Source organism: Ovis aries, chromosome 9 (assembly GCF_016772045.2).
Source record: "Ovis aries strain OAR_USU_Benz2616 breed Rambouillet chromosome 9, ARS-UI_Ramb_v3.0, whole genome shotgun sequence".
Classification (NCBI taxonomy): Eukaryota; Metazoa; Chordata; class Mammalia; order Artiodactyla; family Bovidae; genus Ovis; species Ovis aries.
In genome coordinates this window covers 45,185,723-45,203,247 of record NC_056062.1, presented here as the reverse complement: position 1 = coordinate 45,203,247, position 17,525 = coordinate 45,185,723, and the positions used below count along the sequence as shown (strand labels likewise).

The 17,525-nt window shown below is 40.2% G+C and overlaps 1 protein-coding gene across 1 annotated transcript in view; it reads right to left on the bottom strand.

Moving 5' to 3' along the window:
• The window catches only part of PREX2 (phosphatidylinositol-3,4,5-trisphosphate dependent Rac exchange factor 2), a 300,507-nt gene that overhangs the window by 62,737 nt on the left and 220,245 nt on the right, over nucleotides 1–17,525 (bottom strand). Inside the window, exon 35 of the mRNA XM_027973014.3 lies at nucleotides 8,080–8,194. Within this exon, the coding sequence (XP_027828815.2) occupies nucleotides 8,080–8,194 (115 nt within the window). The remainder of the gene's footprint in view (nucleotides 1–8,079; nucleotides 8,195–17,525) is intronic.

Sequence of the window (17,525 nt, the reverse complement as noted above, 5' to 3'; positions counted from 1 at the left end):
GATGCTATCATGGGAACAGCCAAACACAAGCATCCTTCTAGCCAGGCATTTCTCAGTTGAAAAAACTGTTCAAAATATATGACTCTGAGATTGATATTTGTGTAGCATTTCTTGCAAACCTAAACAAAATATCTATCATCCTTATACTTGTTATAGAAAATATATTTTAGTTTTAAAAAAATTCTCTTTAAAGAAAATGTGTCATTCTATACCCAAAAAAGAACATACTTTAAGAGAATATATGCTTTCAATAATTTCCTTGTCTGCTTTCTATTAAGATGATGAATTTACATTGAGATACCCAAATTATAAGCCCTAAAATATTCAGTACAAAGTTGCTACTTCACCACACTAATAAATGACCTTAGAAACTAATATACAACTTGTTTCCTTTTGATTTTTCTCTTTTGCTTTAACGCTGACTTTATACTGAAAATGGCATTTGAAAAAAGCTAATCTAGACGCCTCAACCTGAAAGGAGCACTTTATAGAAGAACACTGTTCACATTCACATTTATCTCATTAGTCACCATGCAGTGCTGCTTTCTGCCAATAAACAGGATACATTAAAATGAAAGGGTTTGGCAATGATAAATTACATTTATGTAAGGTGGGGAAAAATGAGGCTAATGGGAATGATGGCTTATGGCCAGAGTAAATACAGAGGGGAGTCTGAGTTAGAAAAGAGAGAATAAAACAGTGAAGGTAAGGAATGAGAATGCCCCTCTTTGGAATTTCGTGGTTAGAATTTCTGAGTTAGACACTTTACATGCTGTACTTCTTAGGAATCGGAAGGAAATCAGTCAAGAACATCATCTGACTTGGCACCAGAGGGTATATTTTAGAAGCAGCTGTTAGAAATTTCCGCTGGCTCAATCCTGTTCACCCGGAGAAACAACTAACCCAGGGTGTGTGCAGGCACTCAGTGCCAGGGCTCTGATGCAAGAGGCAGACTCCTGAGGTACATGGCCTCATCTGTATTCCCCTGGAGACTGGAGGAGAAACAATCAGAACAGCCAGCTGGCCACCGCATGCTTCACTACTGCTTCCAGCAAGCTTCAACTATTTGAATTCTATTTGCAAGAGATGCATGAGATATAACTGGACAGCAGGAATTCAATAAAACATTTGCAATGGTCTCCTTCCTTACAATAACATCCAAACTCCTACAATAGCCTACAGCCCTTACATAACCAGGCCTCTGCACAGCTCTCTCAACACAAATGACCCTTCTCAACTTGTCAGCATTGCCCTGGCCACTTTTATCTTCCTTAGGCAAGATAAGCTATTGCCATGACCCCTTTGCATCAATTTGCCACTTTGGGAACGATCTTCCCCCATACTCTGGCAAGACCATCTCCTTGTGATTCAGGTTCCTTTCAAATCTTCTGTGTGGTTAGTCACGTCCAACTCTGTGACTCCATGGACTGCAGCCTGCCAGGTCCCTCTGACCATGGATTTCCCAGGCAAGAATACTGGAGTGGGTTGTCATTTCCTTCCCCAGGGGATATTCCCAACCCAGGGACTGAATCTGAGTCTTTGGCATTGGCAGGTGGATTTTGTACCACTGCGCCACCTGGGAAGCCCTTCTTTCAGATAACACCTAATTAAACTTCCTAACTAATCTGCTCTTTTAGTATAGCAACCAGTTGCAGATTTTCTTCATTGTACTTTTCATTATCTGCAATACATTGTTTATGGATTAGTTTATTTGTTCATTTTCCATCTTGGCCATTCTTATAAGAATGGAAACCTCATGAAAATTCAATGAATAAATGATACAGAATCAAAGCAATTGGAGGCACTTGATGATCAGTTCAGTTCAGTCGTTCAGTCGTGTCCGACTCTTTGCGACCCCATGAGTCTCAGCATGCCAGGCCTCCCTGTCCATCACCAACTCCCGGAGTTCACTCAGATTCACGTTCATCGAGTCAGTGATGCCATCCAGCCATCTCATCCTCTGTTGTCCCCTTCTCCTCCTGCCCTCAATCCCTCCCAGCATCAAAGTCTTTTCCAATGAGTCAACTCTTTGCATGAGGTGGCCAAAATATTGGAGTTTGAGCTTTAGCATCATTCCTTCCAAAAGAAATCCCAGGGTTGATCTCCAGAATGGATTGGTTGGATCTCCTTGCAGTCCAAGGGACTCTCAAGACTCTTCTCCAACACAGTTCAAAAGCATTAATTCTTCAGCGCTCGGCTTTCTTCACAGTCCAACTCTCACATCCATACATGACTACTGGAAAAACCATAGCCTTGACTAGACGGACCTTAGTCCGCAAAGTAATGTCTCTGCTTTTGAATATGCTATCTAGGTTGCTCAAACTTTTCTTCCAAGCAGTAAGCATCTTTTAATTTCATGGCTGAAATCACCATCTGCAGTGATTTTGGAGCCCAAAATAATAAAGTCTGACACTGTTTCCACTGTTTCCCCATCTATTTCCCATGAAGTGATAGGACCAGATACTATGACTTTTGTTTTCTGAATGTTGAGCTTTAAGACAACTTTTTCACTCTCCTCTTTCACTATCATCAAGAGGCTTTTTAGTTCCTCTTCACTTTCTGCCATAAGGGTGGTGTCATCTGCATATCTGAGGTTATTGATATTTTTCCCGGCAATCTTGATTCCAGCTTGTGTTTCTTCCAGTCCAGCGTTTCTCATGATGTACTCTGCATATAAGTTAAATAAGCAGGGTGACAATATACAGCCTTGACGTACTCCTTTTCCTATTTGGAACCAGTCTATTGTTCCATGTCCAGTTCTAACTGTTGCTTCCTGACCTGCATACAGGTTTCTCAAGAGGCAGGTCAGGTGGTCTGGTATTCCCATCTCTCTCAGAATTTTCCACAGTTTATTGTGATCCACACAGTCTGATACCAAAACTTCATAACAGAAAATTTGTTTGTCGTGTAAATCGTTTACTCCTCTCACTGAGATGGCTTAATATAGTAAAAAAAATTACAGACTTCAAAGAGAAAAAAGTCTTTAAGTCCTGTTTTCACCACTTATTATCTGGGTTAACTTGTGCAACTTCCCTTTAAAATAGAGACTATAATATGGAACTCACTGGCTTATTAAATTATCTACGTAACTCACCTAGCATTGTGACTGACTTCTAATGTGTTCTTAAAAATTGGTAGGTATTACGGCTACAATATCTTTTCTTTTAAGGAGCAAATTTCCACCTGTTCTTTGCTATTCTGGAGAAATCTCTATAACTTCTGTGAAATCCTTTGTGCTTACCCTGTGCTTTCTGTGACAGCCCACTGGTCTTTCGTGCTGCTCAGCCCATCCAGGAACAGGCACATGACTCAGGTCTTGTCAATGAGACCAGGTATTTTGCTGAAAATCTTAGTTGGCAGGAGACGTACAGTGGGGACACCTTCTCTTCTTCACTAAATGCAATACTGGTCTGTGGTGACCACTTCTACCCAAAAGTGAAACAACTCTGCCTGAAAATGAAGCCCACAGAGAGGACAGGAATACCAAAAGGAGAGAGAAAGAAAGAGTATCTTGAAGCCCATATACCTGGATCCAGCTGTACCTGAAACACCACAGTCACTGAATATACTGGTTATATAAGCCATATTATTTTGTTTATGCCTGTTTAAGTGTGGTTTCTGAAACCTGTAATCTAAAGAATTTTAGAATCTAAAGCTTTCCAATTAGATAATAGTTTATCAATTTATCTACTTATGCTTGTTTGTTTTAAAACCTTTTCTGATATCTAATTAGTAAATTAACATCTGGAATGAAACAGTTTTCAGTGAAAGTGTTAGGCTCTAGGAATATGAGGAACTAGTGACCCCTGAAGGTTTTTTTTTTTTTTAACATGGACAATAACAGCCTTTAAAGAAATGGTCAAGGTCAGCCTCTGGGTCTGAAAACCAAGAACAGATTGTTCAAGAGCAACATCTGGGTATTTGAGGTTACAAGTAACAGGAAAAATTAAGGAAGAAATTAATACCTTTACTCAAGAAATCAGCAGGAAAAAATGGCATTATTAGGAGTAAAGAGGAAGGTAACTGTCTTCCTGTGCAAAGGAAATTTAATATTCAGCAAGAAGGATATATAGCAGGTAACTGCTGACAAGGGCATGTAATTTGTACCGAGTCTGTACTTTTAAAATGCTCTCTTCAGGAAAAGATACATTAAATGTTTTCTTATGTTAAGAGGACAGCATGCAATTAATACATATGCTGTTTTTCTTAACAAAGAATCTTGAACATCTTGTCATGTATCTATTCTTGTTGTTATCGTTCAGTAGTTCAGTTCCGTCGGACTCTATGTGACCCCATGGACTGCAGCACACCAGGCTTCCCTATCCTTCACTATCTCCCAGAGTTTGCTCAAATTTATGTCCTCTTTTTTAAAAAATATAAATATACACTCATATATAGTGAGTGTATATTTGTATTTAAAAAAGAGACCCATAGGTGTATAAAGGCTATGCCCCGTCCCCACTTTTCTCTGCCAGTTACAGCTAAACAATTTAATGCAACTAAACATATATTTACGAGAGCTTTCTATGCAAGATACTTCGATAAATGCAATGGGAAACAGCAAGATAAACTTACCCTGCATCTCAAAGAGCTTATACTAGAATAAAGAAGATAAAGAACCTATACACATAACTGTATCATCAGGGATAATAACTGAATTCTGTAACAGCCATAAAGTAAAATGGAAGAGGGGAAGGATGAGCTGTCACTCATTTAGCCTCAGACAGTGGCTCTGAAATTTGAGTGTGATTTGATGGATATCACCTGGAAGGCTTGTTCCAACAAAGAGTTGCTTTTAACAAGCTTGCAGATGACACGGATGCTGCTGGTCTGGAGGTCATACTTTGACAACTTCCCAATCTATGGAATTGGTTTTCAATTCTAGTAACACATTGGACTTCCTGGTGGCTCAGACGGTAAAAGCGTCTGCCTACACAATGCGGGAGACCTGGGTTCGATCCCTGGGTCAAGAAGATCCCCCGGAGAAGGAAATGGCAACCCACTCCAGTAGTCTTGCCCGGAAAATCCCATGGAGGGAGAAGCCTGATAGGCTACAGTCCATGGGGTCGCAAAGAGCTGGACACGACTGAGTGACTTCATTTTTACTTTTCTAGTAACACATCAGAATCTCCTAAGGGACTTTTAAGGGCTTCTGAAGTGGTGCTAGTGGTAAAGAGGCTGCCTGCCAATGCAGGAAACATAAGAGATGTGGGTTCGATCCATAGGTCATGAAGATCCCTTGGAGGAGGGAATGGCAACCCACTCTAGTATTCTTGCCAAGAAAATCCCATGGACAGAGGGGCCTGGTGAACTGTATTCCATAGGGTTGCAAAGAATCGGACACAACTGAAGCGACTTGGCACGTAAGGGACTTCTGAAAAACTGAATGCCCAGGGCTTCATCCTAGCCCAAAAATAAATGGAAAATATTTCATGGAGGAGACTATCCTAGAGCTGGACATTGAATCATATGAGTAGTAGCTTTATAGACAGGGGAGACAGGAAGCAGAAGCTAAGCGAAGTGTGAAAACTCAGGGGAGAATGGAAGTAAAGGGTATGGTTAGAAATGAGGGACGCACAGCCTGTCTGGCACACAGGCAGAGAAAGGAAGTCTTGGGCCAAGTCATGAAAGATGTTGGCTGCCTGGCAAGGGAGTCTCTGACTCTTTTTGGTGGGGGAGAGCAATAAGAAATCAACAAACGCTTCAAGTAGAAGAGTGACATGGTCAGACATGTGCCTTAGAACAACACTGCTCCTTGGAGATCGGGAATGAATGAGGATGCCAAAGCAATGCTCTAGTGGAATGCTGGTCTGGTGGTCATACTTTGGCAACTTCCCGATCTATAGATATTGGTTTTCAATTCTACCAACATATTAGAATCCTCCTAAGGGACTTCTAAGTCTTCTGAGGTGGTACTAGTAGTAAAGAATCCACCTGCCAATGCAGGAGACATAAGAGACGTGGGTTCAATCCCTGGGTCGGGAAGATCCAGTTTGTTTGCTCAAACTAGACTCGGGGGATGTATTGTCAGGGCCCACAGCTTCCATAGAAATGCTTTAATTTTGTATTCTTATTTGAAAGATAACCTATATTTTATCAGATATGAAAGCAAAAATTATCTTTTGTGCTAATGGTACTCAAATGAGAGGTCTTCACAAGATGTGACTTAGCTTAAGTCAGTATTGCTTAGTCAGTGAGGGTGAAAGTCGCTCAGTCATGTCCGACTCTTGCGACCCTGTGGACTACACAGTCCATGGAATTCTCTAGGCCAGAATTCTGGGGTGGGTAGCCTTTCCCTTCTCCAGGGGATCTTCCCAACCCAGGGATCAAACCCAGGTCTCCCGCATTACAGGTGGATTCTTTACCAGCTGAGCCACAAGGGAAGCCCAAGAATACTGGAGTGGGTAGCCTATCCCTTGTCCAGCAGATCTTTCTGACCCAGGAGTCTAGACACAGTATTTGAGCTTCCCTGATGGCTGAGATGGTAAAGAATCACCAGCAATTCAGAAGACGTGGGTTCAATCCCTGCGTTGGGAAAGATTCCTTGGAAAAGGGCATGGCAACCTCCTATTCTTATATCCAGTATTTCTGCCTGGAGAATCCCATGGACAGAGGAGCCAGGCAGGCTACAGTCCATGCAGTCGCAAAAAGTCAGACACAACTGAGCACACATACACAGTATTTAAGAACTCAAGAATAACTATTTTTTCCCCTGTGAAAGTCTATTAGATGTCTTTGAAAAATAACGATCTAGACAAGGTAATATAATTAGAGCAGTCTAAGAATCATCAGGATCTTCAACTAGATTTTAGGAGGAAAAGAAAATGAGAAATGAAAAAATACTGGGGGCTTTGAGGCTAAAGATGATAAAATGATGGTAGAGAGTAAAGAACATGGAAAAGGGACAGGCTTGTGTGAGACAGGGTTAGCGTGAGGATGCATTCACAGTGAAACAAAGCCAACCCACTGGTGGTAACCACAAGAACCAACCCCTTCCTGCACCAGGAATTTTAGGAATTAATTTATCTTCATGATTTGGCCATATTATGGACAAAACCAAAAAAAAGAAAAACAACAGTATTTTTTATTTACTAAGGCCTAAGGAGAAGGCAATGGCAACCCACTCCAGTACTCTTGCCTGGATAGTCAATGGACGGAGGAGCCTGGTAGGCTGCAGTCCATGGGGTTGCTGAAAGTTGTAAGTGACGGAGCGACTTCACTTTCACTTTTCACTTTCATGCATTGGAGAAGGAAATGGCAACCCACTCCAGTGTTCTTGCCTGGAGAATCCCAGGGACTGGGGAGCCTGGTGGGCTGCCGTCTATGGGGTCGCACAGAGTCGGACACGACTGAAGTGACCTAGCAGCAGCAGCAGCAAGGCAGAACAGTCTTTTTTCTTTTAAAAATAAAAGTCATAATCTGTCAATAATTTTAAAAGGTGACCTATTATCAGAGTAATTTATAAAAGGGAGATACATAGGCTAATAATTAATTGAATATGAAAGCTTCTGAATTATAACACATTTCCCTTTCACTTATTGCACTTAATTTTTCCCTGCCATTGATAATGATATCAGTAAGATGATTTTTAGAGGAAAAACAATAAAATGCAATGCTACTTGAAAGTATTTGAAAGTAGATACTTTTCCCAATATCAAGCAGTACCTGTTTTATTTTATCTTCTATGTTAAACATATTCACCTCTTGGTATAAGGTACTGGCTGTTTGTTGTTTAATGGTACATAAAGGAAACTATTTTACCTTTAAGCCACTGAATCTCCTAGGAGACACTGCTATAAAAGATCAATGGTTTTATTTTCCTGATAATGGTCTGCTAAATATTTAATCTCTTGATCTTTCTAAGAAATTAAGACAATGGCATGAAAGTTTTAAAACTTTTTCTAACTTATTTGCAAAAAAAGAACCCATTAGCATATCAGAAATATTAAACCCTAAAGAGGAGGACTTTATATCAAAAGAAATATCATGATTAATCATCTAACGAATAATTGCAAAAGCTCTATTCATCGGCTCTCGTTACAATACGAAAACCTTTTTTAAAACTGAACAATGACATACCTGAGCTTCTGGTTGTACTGTTTGACCTTTTCCAAGGAGGCTGCATTTATCTGAGCTTGAAATTCCTCCACCGAAACATTGTCTCTATAATAATATCCTTCCATGCTCTCCAGTGCTGTGAAAACAAGTAAATGTACTCTTCATGTGATTGTATAACTCAGTTCTCTACATTTAGTGTCATCTTATTATTAGTAAATCTCTTCAAAGTTGTGTCTGACTCTTTGCGACCTCATGGATTGTAGACTACCAGGCTCCTCCGTCCATGGGATTTTCCAGACAAGAGTACTGGAGTGGGTTGCCATTTCCTTCTCCAGAGGATCTTCCCAACCCAGGGATCGAACCTGGGTCTCCCACATTGTAGGCAGACACTTTACCATCTGAGCCACCAGGGAAGTCCTTAGTAAATGCATTGAATAGCACCAAATATGATCACATATACAAGAAATAAGGATCAGTTCAGTTCAGTAGCTCAGTCGTGTCCAACTCTTTGCGACCCCATGAATAGCAACACACCAGGCCTTCCTGTCCATCACCAACTCCCGGAGTTCACTCAGACTCATGTCCATCGAGCCAGTGATGCCATCCAGCCATCTCATCCTCTGTTGTCCCCTTTTCCTCCTGTCCCCAATCCCTCCCAGCATCAGAGTCTTTTCCAATGAGTCAACTCTTCGCATCAGGTGGCCAATGTACTGGGGTTTCAGCTTTAGCATCATTCCTTCCAAAAGAACACCCAGGGCTGATCTCCTTTAGAATGGACTGGTTAGATTTCCTTGCAGTCCAAGGGACTCTCAAGAGTCTTCTCCAACACCACAGTTCAAAAGCATCAATTCTTCAGCACTCAGCTTTCTTCACAGTCCAACTCTCACATCCATAAATGACAACTGGAAGAACCATAGCCTTGACTAGACAGACCTTTGTTGGCAAAGTAATGTCATTGCAAAAATGAAAAAGTAGGAAGTCAAGAAACACCTGGAGTAACAGGCAAATTTGGCCTTGGAATACGGAATGAAGTAGGGCAAAGGCTAATATAATTTTGCCAAGAGAATGCACTGGTCATAGCAAACACCCTCTTCCAACAACACAAGAGAAATCTACACATGGACATCACCAGATGGTCAACACCGAAATCAGATTGATTATATTTTTTGCAGCCAAAGATGGAGAAGCTCTGTACAGTCAGCAAAAACAAGAGCAGGCGCTGACTGTGGTTCAGATCATGAACTCCTTATTGCCAAATTCAGGCTTAAATTGAAGAAAGTAGGGAAAACTGCTAGACCATTCAGGTATGACCTAAATCAAATCCCTTATGATTATACAGTGGAAGTGAGAAATAGATTTAAGGGACTAGATCTGATAGATAGATTGCCTGATGAACTATGGACAGAGGTTCGTGACATTGTACAGGAGAAAGGGATCAAGACCATCCCCATGGAAAAGAAATGCAAAAAAGCAAAATAGCTGTCTGGGGAAGCCTTACAAATAGCTGTGAAAAGAAGAGAAGCGAAAAGCAAAGGAGAAAAGGAAAGATATAAGCATTTGAATGCAGAGTTCCAAAGAATAGAAAGAAGAGATAAGAAAGCCTTCCTCAGCAATCAATGCAAGGAAATAGAGGAAAAGAACAGAATGGAAAAGACTTGAGATCTCTTCAAGAAAATTAGATACCAAGAGAACATTTCATGCAAAGATGGGCTCCATAAAGGACAGAAATGGTATAACAGAAGCAGAAGATACTAAGAAGAGTTGGCAAGAATACACAGAAGAACTGTACAAAAAAGATCTTCAAGACCAAGATAATCATGACAGTGTGATCACTCACCTAGAGCCAGACATCCTGGAATGTGAAGTCAAGTGGGCCTTAGAAAGCATCACTACAAACAAAGCTAGTGGAGGTGATGGAATTCCAGTAGAGCTATTTCAAATCCTGAAAGATGATGCTGTCAAAGTGCTGCACTCAATATGCCAGCAAATTTGGAAAACTCAGCAGTGGCCACAGGCCTGGAAAAGGTCAGTTTTCATTCCAATCCCAAAGAAAGGCAATGCCAAAGAATGCTCAAACTACCACACAATTGCACTCATCTCACACACTAGTAAAGTAATGCTCAAAATTCTCCAAGCCAGGCTTCAGCAATATGTAAACTGTGAAATAAGGTTAAACCAGTCCAAATACAGATTAAAAATCATTCTTGGGCTCAACCATTTGGCAATTATCTTTAGTAAGTAGGCAAAGCTAATTTCTAATTTAAACTGTCAGGACTTCCCTGGTGGTCCAGGGGTTAGGAAGACTCTGTGCTCCCAATAAACGGGGCCCAGGTTCAATCCCTGGTTGAGGAACTAAGATCCCACAAGCCACAACTAAGCCTCAGTGCTGCAACTAGAGAAGCCCATGCAATGAAGACCCAGCACAGCCAAGACAGATGAAAAGAAAAGAACTTTTAAAAAATTTTGTCTTCTATTTTTAAAAAAGTTTTGTACATGTTTTTGTGAAGCTGAACTCAAATTTCATATATATTTACACATATATATTATTTATACTCAAACTTCATGGCTTCCTGCATGGCTCAGTGGCAAAGAATTTGCCTGCCAATGCAGGAGATACAGGTTCAATCCCAAGTTGGGAAAGATTCCCTGGAGGAGAAAATGGCAACCCACTCCAGTATTCTTTCCTGGGAAATCCCACAGACGGAGGAGCGTGGCTGATTACAACCATGGGGTCACCAAAGAGTTGGACTCGACTAAACGACTAAACCACACAACATACATATATATAAACGCTTAAATGTATATATACACACGTAGACACACACCATATATATACATACACATAGCTAGGTATGAGGTGCAGAAATGTGTATTAACATAATAAAAGTAAAAAATGTGAATTTGTCTGTCTCCATGTATATTCTCTTGCAGTTGCAAGAGAATTATGAAATAAGAAGTATAGATAAAGAGAACTCTTAGAATACTACCTCTAGTTCAATGGTCAGTTAATTCAGTTAAAAACAAATAAGCTCTGTCATGACCTTGAGGGGTAGAATGGAGGTGGGGTGGGAGGAAGGCTCAAGAGGGAGGGAACCTATGTACACACATAGTCGATTCACTTCACCGTACAGCAGAGACTAACACTACATTGTAAAGCAATTATACTCTCATAAGAAAGGGACCATTTATGGAGAAACATTAAAGGAAATAAATAAATAAGCTAAAGCATATTTATATATATGTAAAACTTACCAATAATTTCAAATGCCTTTGATTAATATAGATTTCTTTCATAACTAACATTTTTAGTTAAGTGTTTCTTCTTCCTTTAGACTTTACACAGTGGTATTTTTAACCTTTTGGAGAGGAAATGAATCACAGGAAAGTGCCTAGAAATACAAGATTCCCTTTCAAGAGGCTGCCAGCAACAGGAATGGCGATGGATACAATTTGGAAATGCAAATTATTTCCCCTTGAACTTGTTACCACTAATGAGCCTCAATTTTCAGTAGACTAATTCAAAATGGATAAAAAAATAATCTTTCAAAACTGCTAACTGCCATAGTCTCTAAACTAAATAATAATGTTTCCTCAAATTGACAAAAACATTACCACTTTGGGGCAAAGACAGAAAAGGCACTGCTAATTTTAGCTGTGCTGTTTTCTAAACTAATCAGATTTTTAGGGCATTGAAGAAATGACAAAATTTTTAGAGTACTGCTAAATTTAATTTTTGTAATGGCATTATTGGTCTATAACTGAGCAAATCATTTGTGGAAAATTAGAGAGAAAGCTTCCTAACATTTACTTCAGTACAGAAAATTGAATTTGTGGGCTTCTTTCAAGGATTATTTATTTGTTTATTCCTTATGAATTTTGCATTCATTAGAATATTTGCAACTGATTCAGTAAGCTTCTGGGTCTGTATATACACAAGAAATACAAGGAGGTCTCCCTGATAAAACAACCCTCAAATATATGTGACATTCCCTTCCATTGAGTGTTATTTGTGAAAGGCCACTATTCCAGGAAGATTCAGCCTATCAGTAGTCATATTTCACTGTGAATTCCTCTTCTGAGTTATAAAGTTAAGAGTGAAAACCCTTGCATTGGAGTAAAACCATAACTTCCACTGCTCAGTAGCTGTGTGACCTTGGACATGTTAATTACTACCTGAGATCCTCCAGGTTTCTTATTTGTGAAATGGAAAACACGACCACCTACTAATAAAGGTACTTGGGAAACAATTACATTAAATAATAGCAATTAAGACAGCCCATGGCTTTTCTTATCACTTACTGAATGTATTTTATGCACGAGGTGCCCAGTGCCCCACAAGCATGAGCTACTTCTATTTCCACAACACGTAGAGATGATGGAGGAGTGAGCCTAGCCAAACAGGAAGTCTGGTTCCAACTAAGAGGAGGTTCCACGCAAGGATGCTTCAGTTTGTGATTTAAGGCCAAGAAGATTGGAAGGTGACACTGGGAAGGGGTAATGAGACAGGAGGCATGGGGTTGACAGTGCGAGGGAACAAGAAAACCTCTGGGATCTAGTTTCTATAAAGTCTTGATGACTCAGCTTTGTCCAGAATGTCCAGTCCTGCTCTAAAAGCTTGTTACAAATAGAGAAGCAAATGTTCCTTTTATTTCTTAAGATATTTTCAAATTCACAACAGTTAAAATTCACAATTATATAAATTTAAAAACAATAAGAAAAGAGTTTAACAATGTTACCAGGAGTCTCAATAATATAGGGAAATGAACAAAAAAAAAATGAGTTTTATGTTTAAAAAGTAAACTTAGAAAGTAGAGGAAGGAGAACAACATTCCTTGTTTTAGGTGAACAACTTGGTCATATTTTTTAAAAAAGAAAATAGAATGACATATACCAAACTAAATTTGTATTCTCAGCTGGAGAAAAGGTTACATATATAATAAAATCTAAACTTCAAAGTCTGACCCTTCCTTAGCATTTTCTTGTCTAATTTCTTAATTAGACAATTAAGTCTAACTGGTACAGACATAGTTGGTTGAATAGTCTTGACATATTTGGTGGAATAAATATTTTAAAATAGTACCAGCATATTTGGTTAAATAAACATTAACTTACTTAAGAGCACTTCATTGAAAGCAATATTCAAAACACGACTTGAGTTTGTTAGCTTGTTTTAGTCCTACTACTTTTGAATTAGAAGCAAAACATTATTTTAAAAGCAGGTATAGTCAGTAAACAAAATTTTTTTTGAGAAAATTATAGATTAAATTATCTAAGACTGAAAATGAGCCTCTCTTCCACTCACTCAAAATACATTTCACGGCTTTTCCAAGAAAAGCATTGATCAGAAAAAAAATATAGAGCCTCTGAGTAACAATTTTAAGAATAGTTTCAACTAACATCCTCTTCTGATAGCACAGAAGAATTGCACTGGTTAAAAAAGACACTACATATGGACTGTTACAAATCCCCAGAAATGGTCAGAATTCTTCAGAACTGGTCACAGCGTTTGTAAAGAAGGCAAGTTTTGTCTGTTACGGAAAGAGATGTGGGTGCTCACGCTCATAAAGACCCACTCTTAACTTTCAGGAAATTTCAGTTCTGGGAACTGTTCCTTCCTTTCTAAAAAGCTATTACATATTCTGATTATATATACTCTGCAAAACCCCAATGGAAAGCTAAAGGATGCATCTTTTAAAGAAACTTAAGAAGAGTTTTCCAGGAAAACAAAAAAAAAAATGTAACTTAGAAACTGACAGTGTTTATAACAGACTGCTCCCTTTTATTTAAAAGAGAGAGATCACTCAAGTTTCTGGGTGATTTTAATTATGTTCAGAGAGGTAATATCTTTTATTTTTTTGAGGTAATACCTTTTCAAGAAGTCAGGAGCAACAGTTTTGGGTGCCAGCTTTTTGCATAGGAAGAAACACAATATCCCAAGAATGTGCTTGTGGAGAAAGAACCAGCATCAAATATTCCATTTAGTTTAAGGAAAATTACTATCAGAGACCCAGTCAGTACACACTTAACACTTTACAAGAAAGGGATGCTATATTGCTGGGCACAATATATACCTAAAACAACAACAACAACAACAGCTTTCATGTCATGTGCCAAAGAAGTAGAATATAGAGATCCAAGAACCTGCCTCCAAAGGTTCTTCCCGAGCTAGGGATTGAACCCATGTCTCCTGCATCTCCTGCAGTGGCAGGATACTTTACTACTGAGCCACTTGGGAAGCCCCCCAGTTTGTCCCATTAACATGCTTCTAAATTGTCCTCCCAGGAACAGAGGCCCATCACAGTCATGAAGGACACCCTCCCTAGACAAAGGAATGGATCTGAAGATGCAAGATGTGAACTACGGCAGATGTTCTAGAGCTACCCACTCGCATCCCCTTTCCAAAACGAAGGGCTTATTCTCCAGCTGCTCTGACTGTCAGAAGCCATCCCTCAGCAGTCAGCTCTCTAGGGCATCTTCAGCCTGTGCTGATAACAACTGTCCAGCCGAAATTACATTTTCTCTGTGTAGCCGGAGTCCTAATGATCTAACCATGTAGAAGCAAAAAGGCTCAGTTCTCATTGCCCCAGCTCCCCAGAATCTAGAAGTGTTAACACCGTGAAATGGATTCAGCTAATTAAGCAAAGGTGAACTGGATACCTGCACGTGTGTGCGTGCTGTCGTGTCTGACTCTTTGCAACCCCATGGACTGTAGCCCGCCAGGCTTCTCTGTCCATGGAAATTTCCAGGCAAGAATACTGGAGTGGGTTGCCATTTTCTCCTCCAGGGGATCTTCCAGACCCAGGGATCGAACTTTCAGCTCTTGCGTCTTTGCACTGTCAGGGGGACTTGTTTTTAATTGGAGGATAATTACTTTACAATATTGTGATGATTTTTGCCATATGTCAACATGAATTGGCCATAAGTAAACATTTCCTCTCCACCCTCCCGCCTTCCTCCTCACCCCATCTCTCCAGGATGTCACAGAGCCATGGCTTTGGGTGCTCTACGTGAGACATCAAACTCCCACTGGCTGTCTATTTTACATATGGCGAAAAAATGGGCAATGTCACTCACCATTGGAGAAGTGCCAATCAAAACCTTGAGGAGGCAGGCAGTTTCTTTACCACTGCACCACCAGAAAGTCTGTATAATTGCACAGTGATTTATAATCCACATCACACTGTGCTTTCTCACTCCTGAGGGACATCAGAATCACCTGGAGAGCTTCTGAAATATACTGACACTTGAGCCCCACCTCCCAGAGATTCTGACTTCATTGGTTTGGTGTGGGACCAAGCGCGGGTGTTTTCTAAAATGTTCCCCAAATGACTGAAGGGCAGCCAGCATTGAGAAGCATTGCAAGACTGCATGATAGTAAGCCAGGCACCCTGGGTGTCTATCTCCCTTGAACTCCCATTTTCACTCAGTTTATAGTCACTTGCTTTATCCAAGGGCTCATGAATCCCATCAGGATTCACTGTCTGGCTTGTAGAAGTAATTTTAGAAGATTGCTTCATTGTGATCTCTATCTTCTAGTGTTTTGGTTACGCTTTGTGTTGACTCTTCTGTCTGGCTGTTTCTGTGTTCCTAACCTTGGGAATCTGTCCTTTTGTCATTTTGGCTGCCTAGATTCTTGTTCTTCAGCAGCTCTGGTTTTCAGCAATAGATGTTCCCTGGCGACTCTTTGTGACCCCATGGTCTATAGCCCATCAGGCTCCTTGGTCCATGGGATTTTCCAGGCATGAATACTGGAGTGGGTTGCCATTCCCTTCTCCAGGGGATCTTCCTGACTCAGGGATCGAACCCAGGTTTCCCGCATTGTAAGCAGACACTTTATCATCTGAGCTACCAGGGAAGCCAGAGCGAACCTTACTTGCCTCCAACTCTGGAATTCCTGATTTACTAGTTGGTCTGATCTCTGCAGGGTGCCCCATACATCACAGTACCCTCCTCTGCCCAAGGATCCACTCAGACAAGAAAAATAACAAGTCAGGACATTTGCTTCTTCTTATAAGTATCTTGTCCTTGGTACCATATACTTGTGTGCTTCCCAGGTGGGTCAGTGGTAAAGAATCCAGCAGCGAATGCAGGAGACGCAGGTTCTATCCCTGGGTCAGGAAGAAGGAAATGGCAACCCCCTCCAGTATTGTTGCCTGGGAAATCCCATGGACAGAGGAGCCTGGTAGGCTACAGTCCACAGGGTCACAAAAGAGCCAGACACAACTTAGCGACTAAACAACAACAAGCCATTTACTTATATGGACCATATAGTTAGGAAGGCTTCCCAGGTGGTGGCGCTAGTGGTAAGGAAACTTGCCTGCAATGCAGGAGACATAAGAGATGTAGGTTCGATCCATGGGTTGGCAAGTTCCCGTGGAGGTGGGCACAGCAACCCACTCGTATTCTTGCCTGAAGAATCCCACAGACAGAGGAGCCTGGTGAGCTGCAGCCCATCGGGTTGCAAAGAGTTGGACACAACAAGCAATTCTGCATGCATGCACAGTTAGGAGGGCTGATTCTAATACATTTCCTAGGATATTTTCAAATTCATCCACTTTACTCTTTTTTATTTGCTAGCAAAGATTCATGTACCCACAAAACGAAAACCCTTCAAATAAACTTTCATCCCAGGAATAGACTCTATTTGGAATCCCTTCCATTTACCACCACTTTCAATTACCAGATGGTAATCTCTACTCAAGCTGGGGCTGAATTTCCTGTGCTTCTCTCCTAGCTGATGAAAACTCAGAAGAACTAACGATTCCTCATGGGAGTTCTGTGAGTGCAGAGGAACCTCTGCATCTCCTTTAAATAAACAACCTTATCACTGACAGATTGTTAATGAGACAGACTCCCTTCCAGTCTTCTTTACCTATCTGTGACCTTCATGGCAGAAGAATTTCTGCTATTGCCTCTTCAAATCATTTTTCATATTTTACTGCTGTGTGAATACTAAAACCTAATGTTTGCGAAACCTTTCCTTTAAATTACATTGTAAAAACAATATTGTACTCACTGAAATCATATATATTTAGGGATTCTTTTTAAATTAGCTTTAGCCACAATTATAAAATAGAGACTCTTTGCAAAATAATTCTTTCCCTGTGCATATTGGCTGCTGGGTATGAATATTCAGCTATTTATGGTGTGTGTCACAAATGTAATCACTTTTTTAGAAGAGATGATTAATGCCATCTGTCATCTCAAGAATGATTTCAAAGACAAAATTTTTAAAAAGAGAGAAAGAAAGGAAATGAAAGGAATGTCCTTTAACAAGTGCATGGTCTGCTTAAAAGCTCTAAAAGTGAACATTCCAGACCAGTAGCCTTTTCTTTCTTCTAAATCTTACAATCTCTGTAATACCTTTTCACATATTTTAGGCTAACCTATTCTCCTAGCCTAGTTTCAAAGGTGTATTTTTGCTCAATTTCCTTTTTTATTTCTTTTCATTGTAGATTCTGTTCACC